We start from the raw sequence: 15,665 nt of genomic DNA, 5'->3' as shown, positions 1-15,665 counted from the left end.
TTAGGTGCTGATTTGAAGAAATCACTTAGGAATTTAGGATCTTTGAGACTTTTGCCTTTACCTCAAATACAGAGAAAACTACTTAGCTGATTCATAAATTATCAGGGAGATGAGGACAGAGGAAAGACAACAAAATTAAGAAATTTTGGTTTTGGGGAAAGTGGCTAAAGAGTGGCATGAAGAATGGAGATACTGTTGGGAAGGAGAAAAAAAACAAATAGAGTGAAAAAGTCTCTGGTGAAAAAAATATTATAAGAAAAGACTAAGGAAATGAAATTTTGCCCAAATGAAAAAATATAAATAGCCCTTTTTATTATTGCAATAGTAAGCCTATTCACTTAAAATCATAAGGAAGACAGGAAATGAAAATATTATTGCTGGTACAGCAGCAGTACTTGGCCTTAATGATGTATAGTACAAGGTTTATGGAATAGAAGTAGTTTATCAAATCAGAAGAACTGCCACAAGGTATGCAAGAGTATGCAGGTATGGTGGGGCAAGATAGCATCTGGTACGGAGTCCAGACCATTTCAGAAACAAGTTCTGGCCTTACTAGCATCAGCCCCTTGACATTAATGACCATTGTTCCATTTCCATTTAAAAATTAGTACAACACTTCTACTTGGCATATCTCTGAAAACTAATACTTGAACAAAGCATGTGCTTTCGTTACTAGTCCTAGGCTGGAACGACATGGAACTAGAGTTTCCTGAACACATGATGGCAGCTTGGGCCTGCAAGTGGTAAAACAGCCCTGGGGCAACTCTAAATGCAACGAGCCTCCTGGGAGCTGAGAGCTTTGAGACTTCAGGTGTCTCTGCTGGCCACAGCGACTGTCAGATCTGAGCTGTAAATGGAAATCCTCAGCTGCCTTCATGCTGATCTCCAGACTGTAAAGTTGCCTTGTTGCTCGTTAATTCAGCACTGAGCGAATACTTCCTGTTGCTCCAAGCTTTATATGGGTTTTGAGATAGGATTCATAGCATATTATTTTTATGCTCACAACACTGTTAGCCCCAAGACAGCTATGCTCAGAGCCTATCTGTGTGTCCCTGCAACCATGGCATGGCATAATCATAAAGCAAACACAATCCAGTTGCTGATAATAAAGAATTTTAGTTCCTTTTGAAAGGCTATTTCAGAAACTCCTGCATGTGAGAGGTAGAATGGGTATTTCTATCTAATACCGCATCTAATACTCACAATCATACTGTTGAGTTTCATTGTATTCTTATCCTAGTGCTCAAGATCTTCTGACTGTCAGTGCTCCTTGTCAGTGCTTGTCTATGTAGCTCCTTTTAGCAAAAAGACAGTTAATTAAATTTGGAAATAAGATCACTCCTGAAGAAACCATCCTTGAAATCTCCCACCAGGCTGAAGGAAGGATTTGAACAATACATCCCTATTATATACCACTTAAAATTTCTTTAAATGTGCTCTTCTCTGTCTTGTCTTTTTATTTCTAATTAGATATGGCACTATATTAAATTCTTTACTTAGAATGTGGTAGGATGATTTACCTAATTTATGTTTGCACAAAGATAGCTTATCAAGGGAAAAATATTTCTTTGGATTGGCACAACCTACCCACCTTATATTTCCCCCCAATTTTTACTTATGTTCAAGCTGTTATTAATTCTTCTCTTTAAAGAATCCTTCAAAATAATATTAAAAAGCATTGCATACTAGTGAGTCTAAAAGGTCTAACCTTCTAGATTACTCTTTTAGCCTATTTTTTCCATCCATTTCACTACAAGTGCTAACCTTACTAATCCATCAGTCCCACAGTAACTATTTTCCAATTTGAAAACTTAATAAATTTTGGCTACTTGACCTTATTTTCATGTCTAGTTCATGCAAAAATAAGGGATAGAGATTATCCAGCATTCTATATTAATCACATGAAACTCAATGAATTTTGCTATCTATAATGACAGCAATACTTTCTTGCTTCATATTCCAGTTTCCATTAGAGCCTTTTCCCCTCTCCTATGTCAAATATAATCATCCTCACTGAACACTAAAGCAAATTATTCTTCTGGTTTAAGAGCCTATTCTGTCTGCATAGTAATTAGAACCTTTTACTTACTTGATTTCTTGCTTTTTATTCAATATATTTTGGGTTTTATACCTAAATATAAAAGCATATAAATATATATATATAAATAAGTTTATATTCTGTCAATTTTTAAATTGGTACTACAACCACCTCTATTTTTGTATGAACATGTACGTGAAAAAAATGTATGTTTTCAACAGCTAGGCAACTGCTGTTTACAAATAAGCAAATGTATATTTCTGCAATACACATGCCCAAACACTGAAATAACTATTTGAACACCAAACACAAAATCTGAAAACATACGTAGTAATTATTAAAAACAAATATTGAGAAAGTAGCTAGAACCTGACGTCCTTAAAAATAACGTAGGAATAAAGTTTGGCTTTTTCACAGTACTTCATCTTTTCTTTTGAAAAAGTTTGATTTATTATTTGATTTCTGGGTAAAATAGATGAGCAGAGACCCTGTTCTTTTGTTACTCTCAGCCTGCTCTCAATTTATTGTCAAAATTCCTTTCTGATGTATTCTCCGGCTTCCGGTTTTTACAGAACCGATACTTTGTCCTATTAGTAAACTACCCCTAAAATGGCAAAAAAAAAAAAAAAAAGAGGACCCTTACAAATCATCAGGCAACTGAAACAGACCCCTGGTTCAAGATCTGTGTGTTTTCAGTTCTTGTCCTAAAATAGGATCCTAGTAGCTTGGGTGCTTCCTTGCTGCTTGGTCAATTTCCACTTCATTATGCCCAGCATTAGCTTGCAGGATTAGCTGATAGTCAATGGTATCAGAGGCTTGACAGAGAAGAGAAGAAAAACTATTAAATTTGTTCTAGCAGTTATCCCCAGAGAACAACAACAAAGTAATTTACCCCCTTATTAAGGAGGTTATTCAGGGCAAAGCTATCAGCGTTTAACTACTGCCTGACTCTTTTGTGCATAGATATTACCTATTACTGCACCATGTTTTAATGTACTATAAGCCTAAAACCAATATTTGGGGACCTATCATATTGACAGTTTAGTTTTCCTAACAGTGTTCTTGTGAGAAAAGTTAGCAAGAGAAATATGAAGATTAAATTATTAAGATATAATTCATTTTCCTGATTCTAAGGCATTATTCTCTTATGCTGCTTATCCCACCTAATGAAGGTCAGATTTAATTATGTTTTAGGTTTTGATACAAAAGGGCTTACCAGCTTTCACAAAGGATTGTATAAAACATTTTCTGAAAGTAAAATCTTGCTAGTTATTATTTGGAAATGTAAGATAGGAGAAAGTTATGACCAAAGTGGCTGAGTACATAGATTACCTTTTTACACAAGGTATTTCTAATACAAAATATTTCAAATGGTTCTCTGAAGACCTCAAATTCTAGGTATAGAACAAGGAGGGATAGGAGAGGTAGAGCTGTAGAAATTTGAAGGTAATAAGAATCTTTTTCTTTCTGGCTCCCTGTCCAGAACAGATTGGCCTAAAATTCCAGGGCTTTCACCTCAACCACTATGAAACTTGTGTGTGTCTTTGTCCAAATTTTATACTTCAGTTTTATTCTTAATAATCAAGGTGGTCAAAATTCCACTTTTTAAATTCAGCAGTAAATTGTTTTACATATGACTATTTTCCAACATCTTTTTTTTTTCTGATTAATATATATATATTATAAAATATTTTATATAATGCTTATTTAAAAATAAATTTATTTTATAAAAATGGCTGTTATTTAAACATACTCATTTATTGCTTGACTGCAAATACATATACTGATATGAAAAACTAAGGATTTTTTTGTATTTTAATGAACCAAATTAAATTATTTTGTCTTTCTGACCTGTATACAACTATTCACATGAGCCTAATATATTTGCATTCATGCACTGCATCTTGCTATCAAACTGTGCCTACATCTGTGCCTACTGAAAAAAATAATTTTAAAGCTCAGCAAACTCTCTTCTCTCCCAAGTCTCCATTAACTTCAAAAGTCCCAAGCTCAGGAAATGTTGCATTTGGGAAAAAAAGCTCTACAGAATTTTATGACTGCCAATATGAACTACTGGACATTTTGACTAAGATTATATTAAAATATTAAACAGTGCAGGACCTGGGCCAGAACACTGCAAATCAATCATCTAGGTGTTTTATTTTTTTTTTTTGTTTATCAATTGTGAGTCAGTTATGACTCTCCCAAACAATTTGCCGGCTCCCTTCAGAGGGTCGCATGAGTCAAAGACCATTCCCACTCAGTATTTAAGACACAACTATTCTGTTTTAGAGGAAAAAATAATTTTACAATATCAATGTTCTTGTATTAGCTGGGCCATAGGCCAGAACATGGACCCTGACATTTTTTTGTTTCTGTGATAGTGGTAGACCTCTGGGATATGTCATATTTAGGTTGATGACAGGTTAGTTTCAGCATATTCAGCAATCAATTTAATGGTAAATTATTGCTTGCTGATAACATGTTTAAAATTAGCAAAACCGCCATTTTATTTTGACGTAAAATTAATGCAAGGCTTGAACCTTAAAAAAAAACACACTTTTTTTTTTATCATTTGAAGTAAGAACTGGAATTTTCATAGGGTTATATATGGTCTGAGTGCCTAAGTGCATTTTACGGTCAGAAACAATCAAAGAAAGGTGCTATTATTTACAGTTCTTTAAAGTTACATAAAATGACTGCAGGTTACCTTCTAGAAAGATTCATGCCAAAGCCAAGAAATTTATGTCCTAGCAGTAGATGTCATCAATTTTAAAGATAAAAAGTTGAGAATTTTAAAAAAGGAGCATCACCAAATCCAAACACATAGCAGCACTTATGTATAAAAACTTCTAGAATACAATATAGATGAAATATAGTAAGAATAAAATCACTTACACATAAGCTAATGCTGCTTGACCAAACATAAGGGTTGTTGTTTCATCTTTTTTTTTTTTTAATAAAAAATTTTTAATGAGTTCATTATTAGTGAGAAGGCAGAAAGCTGAATGAAGATTCAGTAGAATTCTCATTAAGTAAGTCCTCCTTGGAAAAATGAGCTGACGGAATGGTGGAGCTGGAAAACATTCAGCAGCAATGGGCATCATGGTAATGAATAAAGCCAAAAGACAGGAGAGGTGAACGTCTGAAATATAAGTTGCACAAGCAACATGAGGTGATTTTAACACTAGTGAAGTCAATCCTGAAGACACAGGCTAATCTGTTTTACCATACTTTTGCATTTTTATACCATTATTTAAATATTAGAAATAATTAGACAAAGAATGGTCTCCACATTCTTTTAAGTGAGACAAGTTCCAGCCTCTTTCTCAAAGTTTTGGGCCTCTCGAAAATTTTGTTTGCATGGACAACTTCCTGCACATGATTTCTGCAATAATCCTTACTGGTCTATTATCTTAAATACCTTTGCAAATATCAGGAAGGACATTTAAGCAATATTTTCCTGCAGCAATTCACTGTAAACAATGCTAGGCAGATACAGCACACTTCTGGTGAGAGAAACACAAGAGAAGACCTTTGATTTTCTGTGATAGTCATATATACTAATTATCCATCCATGTAGACTACAGATCAGTATTTACTGAGGCACATGCAAGCGCTACAAGAAAAAGCTTTCACTGTATATTTTTCTAAATTGTATCTTTCTTGGTCTACAAAATCTAGTAAGTTTAAGACTTGATATGTTACTATTTATTTATTCCTCTACTTTTGTGAATACGGACAACAAACTCTGTATTTTTTTACATTTGCAAAGGTAGACTCACTTGATAATGAAATTTTGAAGTGTATGCATGGAGTATTCAAAAACCAACAACCCAGAAACACCACTTAAAAAAAATGTTTATATATATATATATATATTCAATAACAGCTCATAGGAAAACAAAATCTGCATCAGATGCAATTAAACAGTGCTGTAGTCAATTAATCCTAAAAATGTTCCATATGTTCCTATTCTGAACACTGGTGAAAGTATATTTCTCAAGTATTCTGCTACAGGAAGCGAGTCTTTCCAAGAAGTAATGTATTCTACACTGTGTGATAGACGTTTATAGTTTTTTTTTGACTAGTTAGAACAAATTGGAGTTTACCCGTGGTTTGGATATGTAAGAGTCATTAAGCAGACAGTGATATCTACTATTTGCTTTTAATCAAGACTTAATTCACTTTGAGAATACTTGATTTTAAAACAATTCTTTGAAGAACACCTACTTGAGGTCTTGGGAAGGTTCTGCTCTGATATGGGGTGTCTCCACAGAGTGCCCAAACACTGCCCCTTCCGTGCCTAAAATACATAAATAAAATACAGTAAAATTACTTTGAAAAATAAAAACACATTGAAATATATGATCACAAATTGACATTTTTAGGGTAAAATATCAGATTGAGTCCTTTGTTAATGCCTATCAGTGTTTTTTCATATTTATGCTAGCACTTCTATGTCAAAATCTGGACAGATCACTTGAGACATTAGACTACCGCTTATCAGTAGGTAAATCTCACATAAATATCTGAAAACATTTATATAACCAAACTTTTCAGTGCTGACTTGCTTGAACACTCATTTTAACACTGCAGATGGATTGCTTTTCTGATAAGAAAAAGAATATCATAATTTTATTTGAAAAAAAAATACACAAACAAAACCACATTTTAAAAGTACCTACTCATTTTGACTGATGGTCATTTTGATTACTTAAATTGAGATCTCAAGCTTCCAAAAGTTTTGAAATATCAGTCTTCCATATGAAGTTGCTAGCCTAAATCTCCAAGAGTTCCTGAGCCTCCTTCCATCAGCCCTTTGACAACAATGCTTTTCAAAGAGACTTATTTGGAATGTCCTTTTTTAGTGTGTATGCTGGTAGGGGATGAGTACCACCTACTGGGCACTCAAAATCCGAACAGAGAAAAATGGGTTCCTATTTCCTAAGACTGAACTTATTCTCTATTGACTTTTAATTTCTATAACCAGACCCAAGCTGCATATGAAAAGTTCACATTTGTAGTTTAATAACTGAGACTTTTCATTGAAAAAAATACTTTTTGATGAAAAATTTAGGGCTCTGAGAAATATTCACTGAAGTTATTTGAAAAAAAGGCATATTTCCACACAATTCATTTTTAAATGTAATGATTTTTTAAAGAGAAAAAAAAATAGTATACATATGATTACAGCAAGTTTTTTGTTAAAATAATAGAATACTCAAGAAACTGACACATAGGGAACAGCACTATAAAATCAGTATTTCTCTCATCTCTCAGACACAAAGACTGAACACATAACAGTCATTTATATCAATTTCCATTTTATGGACAGCAATAGTCTACCTCTGCTGTTAGGCATTCAAATGTTATGGAGAACCACAGGCAGGAAAAAGAAGCACATCTTTACACCTAAAAGTATTCACAGAGGTGCTGTGTAGAATCTGCTTTTTAAACCTGATGTTCCCTTGCAGTTCTGCTACCTTGAAGGGATAGGAGTAGCATGACTGTATAGCCTTAATTTCTGTTACTCCAAACTGAAATCTTACCCCCATCCATAATGGCATGCAAAAAATCCCAGTGGACCTGAATACTGTGCATCAGAGGGTACTTGCAGATCACATTCATCTCTATAATCAGCAGATTTAAATATTTTCAAGTCCAAGGGTTCTTTGTATTTTTGAAGGTGGAAATGGGATATGAAGATGCAAAAAACTGCGCAGAATATCAATCTTATGAGAAGACCACAGCTGTAATGTTTGGAAGAGCAGAATTAATGCAAAGATGCATAAAACATTACTATAGTGATGGGTCAGACATTAAATCAATCAGAAGTGCCAAAGATAATATTAGGGAAAGACTGATAATAGAAGATAAATGACAGCTGGTTCTAAGCCAGTGTTAACATCTCCTATTTTCAGCAGCCTTTCTTAAAAAAATTAGAGGATGTTTTCTCCCTTACAAAACTGAAATTTGGACAGAAAGACTATCTTGTTCAAACAGACTGAAAATCTAAGCAGGCAGAGTTAATCTGATATAGTTAAATAAAATATGATTAAAATTCAAACCAAACCACATGTGTTTCTTTTGCTACTTGAAGATGTATGTTTTTTTCTCCACACACCCAAAACTGCAGGTATAACAGCTTTTGTGGTAAACACTTTATGCTCAAAAAATATGCTATCAAAAAAATAACAAGGAAGAACATCTCCCTTTTACTTTACACTGGAAGAAAAGCAGGCATATATGATTCTCTCATATTTAGCAAGAAAAGTGAGAAAGATCAACCAAACAGAATTTACTGACATGTTTCAAGCAGTAAAGTAACAGGATCAAAAAAAATGGAAAGAAACTACATAGAAAAAGGGAGACGTAAGCTTGTTAAGCATTGTTTAAAAATACAAAATAGAAGAGAAGCTACAGGAAGGTATTATTTATTTTTTAATTTATTATATAGCAACCATGTATTGCTTTGATGAGAAGTTAGATCATGTTCTGTACTGCTTAGGAAATGGTGCCAGAAAAACTTTTTTTGTGCATAATATATATATAACAATAAAAATCAGGATTCTAAATGAATAGCATGATTTTTTAATGAAAGATATGTATTGCAGGTATTTAATCACTTTCAATATTAAAATGTTTATTTTTTACAGAAATAAGACAAAGATGTAATAATTGTAGTCCCTGACCTACAGAATCATAACCAAGACCTACTTTGAGATGACTGGAATTCTAGACAGAGACAAAGAAAAAAAAAAAAGAAAAGAAAAAAGACTTGAACCTTCAAGCCCTTTCAAGTACAGCTCAAAAGGAAGTAGTTAGGGAACTGAATTCAAAGGAACATGAGTTAGAATGGATAGCTATAGAAAGTGAACCTTTCAGAGGAAATAAAATAGCAAGGGCAGTGAGTACGTGTAAAGGATGTAAAATCAAAAGTGTAAGTGTAACTGAATAAAATTACTCCCACCTCCAGCTTCCAGTGGAAAAGAATGAGATAAGTAAAGACTTCACTAAGGAAGAAGCATCCGTGAAGACAAAGTCTTGGTCAAAGAACAACAGTCTCTATAGAGTTTGCTGGATAAATCTCAGGAAGTAACATCAGTCAGGCAAAAAGGCCAGAAGTGTATTTATAGAGAAACCTATTTATGCATAGCAGATTTACAAACACCAGACATCTAAAATGCACTTTTTTTGACACAAAGCAGATCAAAGTAATCCTTTCAGCCCAAGCAATAGTCACATATTTCCACCAAAACTGAAACTACATGTATATTCAGAATTCAGAGAGACCAATGTAAACTACTCATTTCTGCTCCATTTACTGGTTACTGAAATTCAGCCTTTGGGAAATTTTGAGTTTCATAAAATCAATGGAAACACAATGTTGATACTTGGTACTGGATTATATTCAGTTACATATGTGCATGCTGAGGAAATTTTGTCATTTATCTAACAAGCAAATGATCTCTTGATTTATGAGTTAGCTCACAGAAAAACAATGGTACTTTTTAGTGACTTAATAACTGACTGGAATAAAATGACCAGCACCCGAGCATATTGCAAAAACAATACAAGCTAAAGAGTTGATAAGCCAAGAATCAAAAACTAATAAATAATTTTGCTGAGAAAAATCAACCATATATTAGCATTATCCCACTCACATTCTTCTTGCAAGAAAATCACCTCAAATGCACCAACAATGGATTTGCGTAGCATTTTGATGTGCACAAATTATGTAGCACTGCAGCATCACAGGCACAGTTGAATCTTATTGCCTTGATCTTTCCCTAGGCTTTTTAGAAATGTCAAGTAACAATATGATGAAGTACTACGATTATGAAAGTATTAGGCTGTAATGCCAATTTGTCCTCTGAGTTAGTGTTTAAAGAAGAATTTGTAAATTTTTTATCATTTTTGAGGCTTGCCATTTTACTCATTGTAAATTCATTATTAAGTTAAAGCATCCAAAGATTTCACAGAGAAATATGAGTAATTACTCAAGATTGCTTTACCGCTGCAGAGACCTTGAAAACATAGACTTTTTATTCTAAGAGTTTAATTCCTATTAAAAAACCCTCAGTACTTAATTCTTTCACCATGTGCATATAGCTAAAAGTGTCTTTGTGGGATTAGCTAGCCACTGTTCAACACTAAGACCTTGGAAAGGTTGACCACTGCCAGACAAAAAAAACACAGAGGTATTTGTCTAGACATATCAATGATCATAGAAAGACCACAGAAAATACTTATTTATTAAAAGCTCAGTTATTATAAATTATCTTGGGCAGATTAGAGACCTAAAGGAGTCGTAATGCAGCTTCTGGACCACACATTGATTGTGCAGCTCTTCAAGGCTTTTAATTAAAAAAAAAAAAAAGGGGGGGGTTGGAAATGTAATTTAGCTAGATACTTGTATTAAAAAAGCATGATGAAACTGGATTTTTCCTAGGGAGGAATACAGAACTAAAATGAAAGAAGTTTTGTTATTTTGTGGAAACACGATTGGCCTGATTGTTGGGATTTCAATCTTGCAGAGTCTCTCAGCAGCAAAACTGACTAAGGCTAAAATTTGAATTTATGGTATTGATATGGCCACATAGGAGTTATAATACAGGCAGGAAGCTGTAGTATGTCTCGACTAGATGCAGCTGTTCATATGTAGAGTAAAACATGAGCATTGAAGGCTTCAGAGATAAGTCATTATTTAAAAGTAATTTCTGAAATGAACGATTTAGATTCATTACTCAAAGACCTTGAACATGACAAATGTTTGATGCGTATTTTTTACATGGCAACATTACTAGAGTAAAGACTTGTGCTAAGCCTTTCATTTTGGTAAGAAATGTGACTGACTTCCTTGATAAATTAAAATTCTGTATCTTCAGTGTAATAAATTTTGATCAAAGCAAATCCAAACTCCAGTAAATACTTGAAAAGTTGCAACAAACAGTATTTATTTTCTCAAGTTATGGTAACTTGCATAGAGTACAAACATTTGATACACTGTTTAATAATGGTGTACAGTTAAGACTCCTCCTAGGTAGATGTTGCAAAGCAAATAAAACTGGATTATGCCTATGTATTTGTTAACTCAAACATTTACTTGCTTATAGGTTCATATCCAAAATCTATGTTTTGCATAGTTTACTATGCTGAAAAAGTGAATCAATTTGAAAACAAAAATTTGAACTGATCATAGGAGTAACATAATTAAATTAATAATTGCATATGAATATTCTAAATACTACTTCTTGGATTAAAAAAAGTCATTATAAAATAAAACTGCTGAGAATTAAAATTAAAACTATTTCTTCAAAACTGAAATGAAATTGAAAAACATAAGGGTTTTACAAATAACAAGTTTTAAAAAATAATAATTTTCACGACATTGACTTTTTTCCCATAGAGTACAAATCAGAGATAAATATGAAAATAAAAATGATTAACAACAATTTTCTGCTTGAATTGATACAGTCCCCCTGAAAAGCGACAAAAGCTATATACATATATATATATGAATAGATTTAAGCCTTACATTTAAATTTCACAGCAAATAACTGCTAAAAAAATATAACAAAACAACAAAACAACATTATTTCCTAAATATCAATGACAGTCTGTATTATTATTTTTTTTTTCTTCTTGTAAAATGGTGTAGATAATTCAGGGTTCACAATAGTGGGAAACAGAGTAGAAAATGTCCTTGTCAACACTCAAAAATTGAATTTTAATTGTATTATTTTTGTAATTAATAGATCAAAAAGGGAGACTGTATTTCCGCTTGGTTTTAGAAGACAACCCTAGGATTTGGAAAACCCAGACTTATACTATAATGAGTACGTAATTCAGTTACAAATTAGAATAGCTGTTTCCTTGATGAAAAATAATGATTCAATGAAAGAGAGGACAATCGAACAGTCAGTAGCTTGATAACCAGGGTACTCAGCTAGGATGTGAAAGAATGGGACATGAACTTGCATCTCCCAAGTACAAAATGAAGGCTTAAACTTCAAGACTAACTGAATTACCTTATCATTTCATATTATTTTTTACTACAAGTGTCTTGCATTTGTACAGAATGCTGTGGAAAAACTTGGGAATCTCACAGGGGAAAATGTGAAAATAAGAACACTATTTCTCACCTAGTTTCAAAAGCAACCAGTGATAATCTCCCACTTTGAACTTGAAAGTTCTCTGATGTTTTGGTGCTCACCTATATAACCCAGCCAGGAATGTTTACACAATTTGATTCAAAAAGGTCTAAAAGAAAATAATTTTATGATTAGGTTTTTACAAAAGGAAAGGATATTTGCCCTTCAGTTAGATATTCCATAATTAAATGGTTTGATTTTGAAAAGTACGAAGCTCAGAGGAATTTATCAGGAGTTCCTGTGCTAATTCTAAACATCTCACTAGTTGCCTAACTTAGGAGTAGAAATGATTTATATTTTGCCTATAGCCAAAAATGAGAAAATGGTATCTCTAAGGTTTAGTTAACTACTGATACTGAACTGAGACTAGAGCACCATTTTTCCCAACCTAATTAAGCTTTTGCTTTTAACAGTCGATCATCAATTGAGACACCTGAATTATATCTACATTGGAAAAGCTTGGTTGGAAATCTCACTTTAACTATATCAGAAGTCATCCAAGTCACCCTTAGTGTTAGAACTGATTGATAGGGTGCTTATACAGATATATAGCGTGTTTAAGGAAAGGTTGGACTTGACACCTAGGGACATGGTTTAGTGGCTGACATTGGTTGTAGGGGGATGGTTGGACCAGATGATCTGGGAGGTCTTTTCCAACCTTAATGATTCTGTGATTCTATGATTCTATTTTAGTGGCAACTGCTTTATGCCATATATGGTATTCAAGACAAGTTGAAGATGCGCTTAATGAATTTTGAAGTCACCACAAATTTATGTTAGGACGGCACATATATCTGCAATTATATAACCAATTTTGTAATAAAAAATAATTATGATTTTATTAAACACTCAAAATTAACTGCAAAACTCCCAGCTGTTGGATAAAGGATTAGAAATTGTTTTAAGAACTTCAAAGCCTAAATTTGGTTGTTTTGTAGGGACATGTAATTTTCAGCTTGTTTGGATATCATACTTTCTATTACAGGAGCAAGCTTACCTCCTCCAATGTTTAGAGTTATAGATACTTACATGCAAGGATTGTGAATAATCTGTTTTAATTTTTTAAATGTAATTCTTATCTTGCATAATCACTGTTTTTTTTTTCTGATTTCAGGATATGTAAGATTATATCTCAGATATTCAATAATTTTAACTGGGTGAAAAAATATTACCAAACTTATGAGTTTATTCTGTGTTCCCAGACTTTGCCTGCCTCCATCCTTTCTTATCTCTTTGCATGCAAAAAGTGCACAAAATGACAACAACCTTTCAGGTGATTGTTTTATCACCATTTTCTACTCCAGAAAAATTATGTGCATTATGTCAGTGTATGTGCCAATGATCATGACTGTTTTCACTTTTGGCATTTTGTCATGGAACTTTTGAACTAGAAAGTTTTGTCTGGTGTCTATCTTCTCTCAGTTTGCAGAGAGAAATGGTGCTATTTCTGGAAGCTCTTAAGATCTGCAAAGCAAATTTGAAATTCTTAGTTTAACCTGAAGGAAAACCTAATTTCAAGATAGAGAGTTTCAGTGTTTCAAAGTAATATAGCTATTAGAGAAAATTCAAGATGTAAAACGATCTTTGTTTTCAGGTAGATGGATTACAGAGCTGTACTGACTTCACATTTTTAGTATTTTGATTATTGGCTTTGTCAAATATATATATCAATAATCTCTTTAGGAAATATGAAAAGAGACACATATGAAAAGAACCTGATCAACACCTGTGAAGCTGACAGATGGAATATCCCAAGTCATAAATCAATGCTTTTTCAGATACAAGGGCATTTTTACTGTGTGGACAACTCATCTTAGCCTATTTATCTGGGAAAGGACACAACCTGGATTTCCATGTGGCAATTAGATCTGCATCTAGACTTTATGGTGAGATCACAAATATCTGCTGCTTTTTTGTCTGAGGACCTAGAACTGATTGCCAAGGTAGGCTCTGATGATATTGGTACATGGTGTTACTAAAAGCTGGAATGTGAATTCCATATTCTATTTCCTGTCTGCCTTCCTGTTAGAAGTTAACAGAATTTCAAAGACAGCAGATATCAAAATGTCAAATACTTAAATGATATGATCCCAGTATCTGTAAGATTTCTGTATTTCTCAGTGTTTCTACCTTCCATGATAATTCTGCTTTTATGAAATATTAGCACTACCTACTAACAGGTGAGGTTTATGTTCTATACTGGGATTTCAAAAACCCAATCTCAAGATTTTGGAATCTACGTTGCAGAATGTGAGTGTGAGTACAACATCACCAGTTTTCTACTTGTGACAAAGATTTGATACAAGAATATAGAAAATGTGCTGAGGAAGAACATTTTCAAAAAAGGTTACTTGCAATAATATGCATTTGCTTCTGTTCTCTACCATCGCTGCAGCATAATGAAGAATTGTTATGATTATGTGATAATTACTGCTGCATTCTTACAATTTACTTGGGTTTCATTTATGCAAAAGGAAACCACAAAACAGTAGGACTATTATTGAGATTTTTAAAATAGATCTATTATATCATTTTTACTGTATAGCAATTAGGATGCCATTGATAAATTATAATCAAATATTCAGATAAATGCATTTGTTTACCCTCTAGAGGGCACTAACACACACAGAAAAAGTCTATCATATACAAGTATATAATATGCATTAAAAAGTCACTGTAGAAATGCGTTTAAATATTTTTGAATTCATGAAAAAAATAAAACATGAGAAGAAACCTCACACATTTTGATAATGCTGAAATGGACATACATTTATATAATGCATTTTGTGCCTGTTAAACCAAATTGAAACAAAAGTGTTAGTACCTCCAATTACTGAAAGTCATCTTCACCCCCCCCCCCCCCCCCCAAATATGAGAATATGAGAAATAAAATGAAGCTATAACGTCAGGTTGTTAGGAAGTTTCTATTTGATATTGCCACTACTTATCTTATTTATTGCCTATTACAACTGCCTTCCCCCCCCCCATTTTATTAATTATCTGGGTTCCTCTCTAGTAAAGTACTCAGTTGAATATAGCACATTACAGTATGGCATTCCTACAGTGCAAAATGGCAAATGTCTTTACTGCAATTTTAAATAGAAATTCTGTAGCTACGAGGGAGATGGTGAATGCACAACAATACTTTTGTCTTTTAAGAATATTCTCACCTTCAAGTTCACATAGCAGTTAAGCAAACCTTCTAATTTAGCAACAAAATGGATGCAGATGTATTTCACCTCTTAACTGCAATGACTGTATACCAGCAACAGTCATGTTAGCAAACATGGGCCTATGTATGATCTCTATTAATCACTAGAAAGACCGCATGCTTTCTGCAAGTAAAGGACAAGACATTATAGCTTGTTGCATTATGCTAAAGCTGGCCAAAATAAACATCTTTTCTCAAAGTAAGACACAAACGCTTTTGCAGGCAAGAACCACAAGAGAGTCACCATGTACCTTACAGA

At 33.2% G+C, this 15,665-nt stretch overlaps 1 protein-coding gene across 1 annotated transcript in view; it reads right to left on the bottom strand.

The window, feature by feature from the left end:
• Window positions 1–15,665, bottom strand: part of SGCZ (sarcoglycan zeta) — a 464,355-nt gene that overhangs the window by 39,619 nt on the left and 409,071 nt on the right. The window contains exon 7 of the mRNA XM_066996283.1: window positions 6,272–6,344. Coding sequence (XP_066852384.1) covers window positions 6,272–6,344 — 73 coding nt within the window. The remainder of the gene's footprint in view (window positions 1–6,271; window positions 6,345–15,665) is intronic.

This window comes from Anser cygnoides, chromosome 4 (genome assembly GCF_040182565.1).
Source record: "Anser cygnoides isolate HZ-2024a breed goose chromosome 4, Taihu_goose_T2T_genome, whole genome shotgun sequence".
Taxonomy (NCBI): Eukaryota; Metazoa; Chordata; class Aves; order Anseriformes; family Anatidae; genus Anser; species Anser cygnoides.
The sequence above is the reverse complement of the archived record's forward strand: the minus strand, read 5'-3'. Positions and strand labels throughout refer to the sequence as shown.